The sequence below is a fragment of the Theobroma cacao genome, chromosome 9 (genome assembly GCF_053813885.1).
Source record: "Theobroma cacao isolate CCN51 chromosome 9, ASM5381388v1, whole genome shotgun sequence".
Taxonomy (NCBI): domain Eukaryota; kingdom Viridiplantae; phylum Streptophyta; class Magnoliopsida; order Malvales; family Malvaceae; genus Theobroma; species Theobroma cacao.
Genome location: NC_142647.1, coordinates 30,711,179 through 30,713,901, shown reverse-complemented (window position 1 = coordinate 30,713,901; position 2,723 = coordinate 30,711,179). Strand labels below are relative to the sequence as shown.

At 35.7% G+C, this 2,723-nt stretch overlaps 1 protein-coding gene across 1 annotated transcript; it reads right to left on the bottom strand.

The window, feature by feature from the left end:
* Positions 1 to 505: 505 nt before the first annotated feature.
* Positions 506 to 1,768, bottom strand: LOC148760841 (uncharacterized). The gene is made up of 2 exons (XM_088809692.1): positions 1,289 to 1,768; positions 506 to 955 (listed from the first exon to the last, which is right to left on the bottom strand). The coding sequence occupies exons 1-2, from the start codon at positions 1,766 to 1,768 to the stop codon at positions 506 to 508; spliced, it is 930 nt and encodes a 309-aa protein (XP_088665818.1).
* Positions 1,769 to 2,723: the final 955 nt, after the last annotated feature.

Sequence of the window (2,723 nt, the reverse complement as noted above, 5' to 3'; positions counted from 1 at the left end):
AACTTGAAGTACCCCTCAGCACTACCATTTATCAATAAAGAAAACCAGCAATTAGAAATGCAACAGCTAATCATGCAGATCCACTGAGAATTAAATCCGCATTTCTCTAGCATTTTAGAAAGAAAATCCCATTCAAGCCGATCATATGCCTTCATCATGTCCAACTTGAGAGTAATATTTCCACCCCTTGACTTCCAGTTAATCTTCCCAATTAGTTCCTGTGCAAGTAGGATGTTGTCGCTAATCAATCTCCCCTCTACGAAGCCACTTTAATTATTTGTAATAATGGAAGGAAGCATCTTTGTAAGGCGATTAGCTAAAATCTTAGTAATGATTTTTTTAAAACATTACAAATACTTATCGATCTAAAATCGCTCCATGTCGAGGTAGTATGATTCTTAGGCAACAGCACAATTGTTGTGGACGTCATTCCCCTTGGGAGGTCAGCCCCATGAAAAAAATCAACTATTGCGTTCAGGAGGTCATTAACAATTATATCCCAACATTATTGATAAAAATATGAGGAGAATCCATCAGGGCCAGCAACGCTGTCCTTGTCAATAGTAAAAACTGCCCCTTTCAGCTCTTCCCTGGATGGCTCTACACATAAACTCAGATTATCGTTATTAGAAATAATAACAGGAGTCAACGAGGCATCAAACCTGGCCATATTACATGGTTCTTTCTTCATGAGAGAGGAAAAAAAATCCACTGCAGAGGACTTTACTGCATCTGGTTCTTCAATCCAACTGCCATCCGAATTTTGAATCTTGAATATATGGCTTTTAATTCGTTTCTTCTTGACCCGCATGTGGAAGAACTTGGTGTTGCGCTCACCCTCCACAAGCCATTTAATACCAGATTTTTGCTTCCAGAATAATTCTTCCACACTAAGATAATGATTAAACTGTGAATACGCTTTGTTCATTGTTGCACGATTCTCAATTGACTGCTCCTATTGAAAAATTAATTCACAATCTGTAGTTCTTTGTTCCGCCACCTTCAAGTTGTGAAAAATGTCTCCAAAGACCTCCTTATTCCATTGTTTTAAAGCCTGTTTCAATCGGTGTTGCTTTGCCCAAAAAGCTTGTATACCTGATCCAATAATGGGAAGATTCCAATTTTGTGCCACAAAATTTTTAAACCCATGATGAAGAACCCAAGCATACAAGAACCGAAAGGATGAGGGAATTCTATCCTTATTCGTGGAATAGGAAATCAGTAATGAACAGTGATCTGATTCGTCCCTATTTAGGTGTTGTATACGTGTTGATGGAAAAAACTCTACCCAATGATGATTATACACCATTTTGTCCAACTGTTGGAACATCCGGTTATTGGTCCAAGTGAATGGATTTCCTTCATAGCCACCATCCATTAAACCGCAATCAAGTAGAGTAGTAGCAAAGTCTTCCATAGAACCTCCATGCGGAACTGCACCATTTAACCACTCTCCACTGTGTAAAATGACATTAAAGTCATCCCCAACTATCCACAGTGTTTGAATATCCACAGCCAAGTTCCTCAAGCAATCCCATAACCCTAGCCTTTCAGTTCTGGTACATTTGGCATAGATAAAGGATGCCAACAATGGTAATTCCAGCCATGGTAAGGAGAATTTGACGTGCAAACATTGCACATGATCTAAAAGCACTGCACAACTCAGGTCAAAAGAATGAAAAAGCCATATTTTATGTGAGCAATTTGTAAACACTTTCTCAAAACCCAACTTTCTTCTGATAAACTCAGTTTTAGAAGCATCAACCATTAGCTCCAATGTCACTAAAATTTTTATTTTATGCACTAAAATAAACCCAACTTCCTTCTTGATTCTCTTTCAAATTCTCTTACTTTCTTGCTTTGTTTTTGGCTTTTTTTCTCTAGAGAAATTGCTTGCTACCTCCTCCCTTAAACTTTTGAAAAAGGCCCCTTAAATAGCCTCTAAAAGCCCTAACTTCCAAAATCCTGTAAGCGTTTTATTTTTGGAAAATACCTTGAGTGTCGTGGCTTTCAAGGGTTCTATCTTGACTTCTGCTCTCCTAATGCAGTACTTCCACTTTGAAAAAGATTTCGACAATCTTCTGAATAGAATTGGGCTGTGAGGTAAACATCAAAGTTGTAGCCTTTCCTTTTATCTTTCTAGTGGTCAAAAATAATGTCACTTGGACTTCTATAATGGGAGATATTCTTGAAAAATTGAAACATATGCAAATAAAACACCAGTGCATTATGCAACTTTCTTCACCAATTGAAGTTATTTTCAATCCTACTCCTACAAAAACATAAAAATAAACATAAATAACATAAAACGAACATTATTAAGTTAAAATAAGCATTTAAACATGAATTAAACTAACAAAATAACTAAAAACACTTAAATTCGATCCTAAATCTAGTCTAACTTAGCCTAATTAGGTATTTAATCTCCCATGAAATATATGTATTTGATGCACACATCAGCTAGGCAATTAGAAGCATTCAAAATAGGATTGCAATAAACAACTCAAACATTATCAATCATAAGAAAGAAATAATATTAAAAACTCAGACTACACATTGGGTTCAATTGCGACTCTAGATTAAGAACTTAGTTAACCATATAAAAAGTATAAACATTAAAACTAAACAAGAAAGGTAAAAAGAAAATGAAAGAAGAAAAACACTCTAATGATTTAACCGTTGACGATCTATAATTCTTCCTTTGATTCCCCACTTTCTTTCTA

Coding starts and splice junctions, on each gene's coding strand:
- LOC148760841 (XM_088809692.1), bottom strand. CDS start 1,768: ATGGTTGATGCTTCTAAAACTGAGTTTATCAGAAGAAAGTTGGGTTTT. Junction 956..1,288: donor TGGTGTATAATCATCATTGG/GTAGAGTTTTTT, acceptor ATTTTTCAATAG/GAGCAGTCAATTGAGAATCG.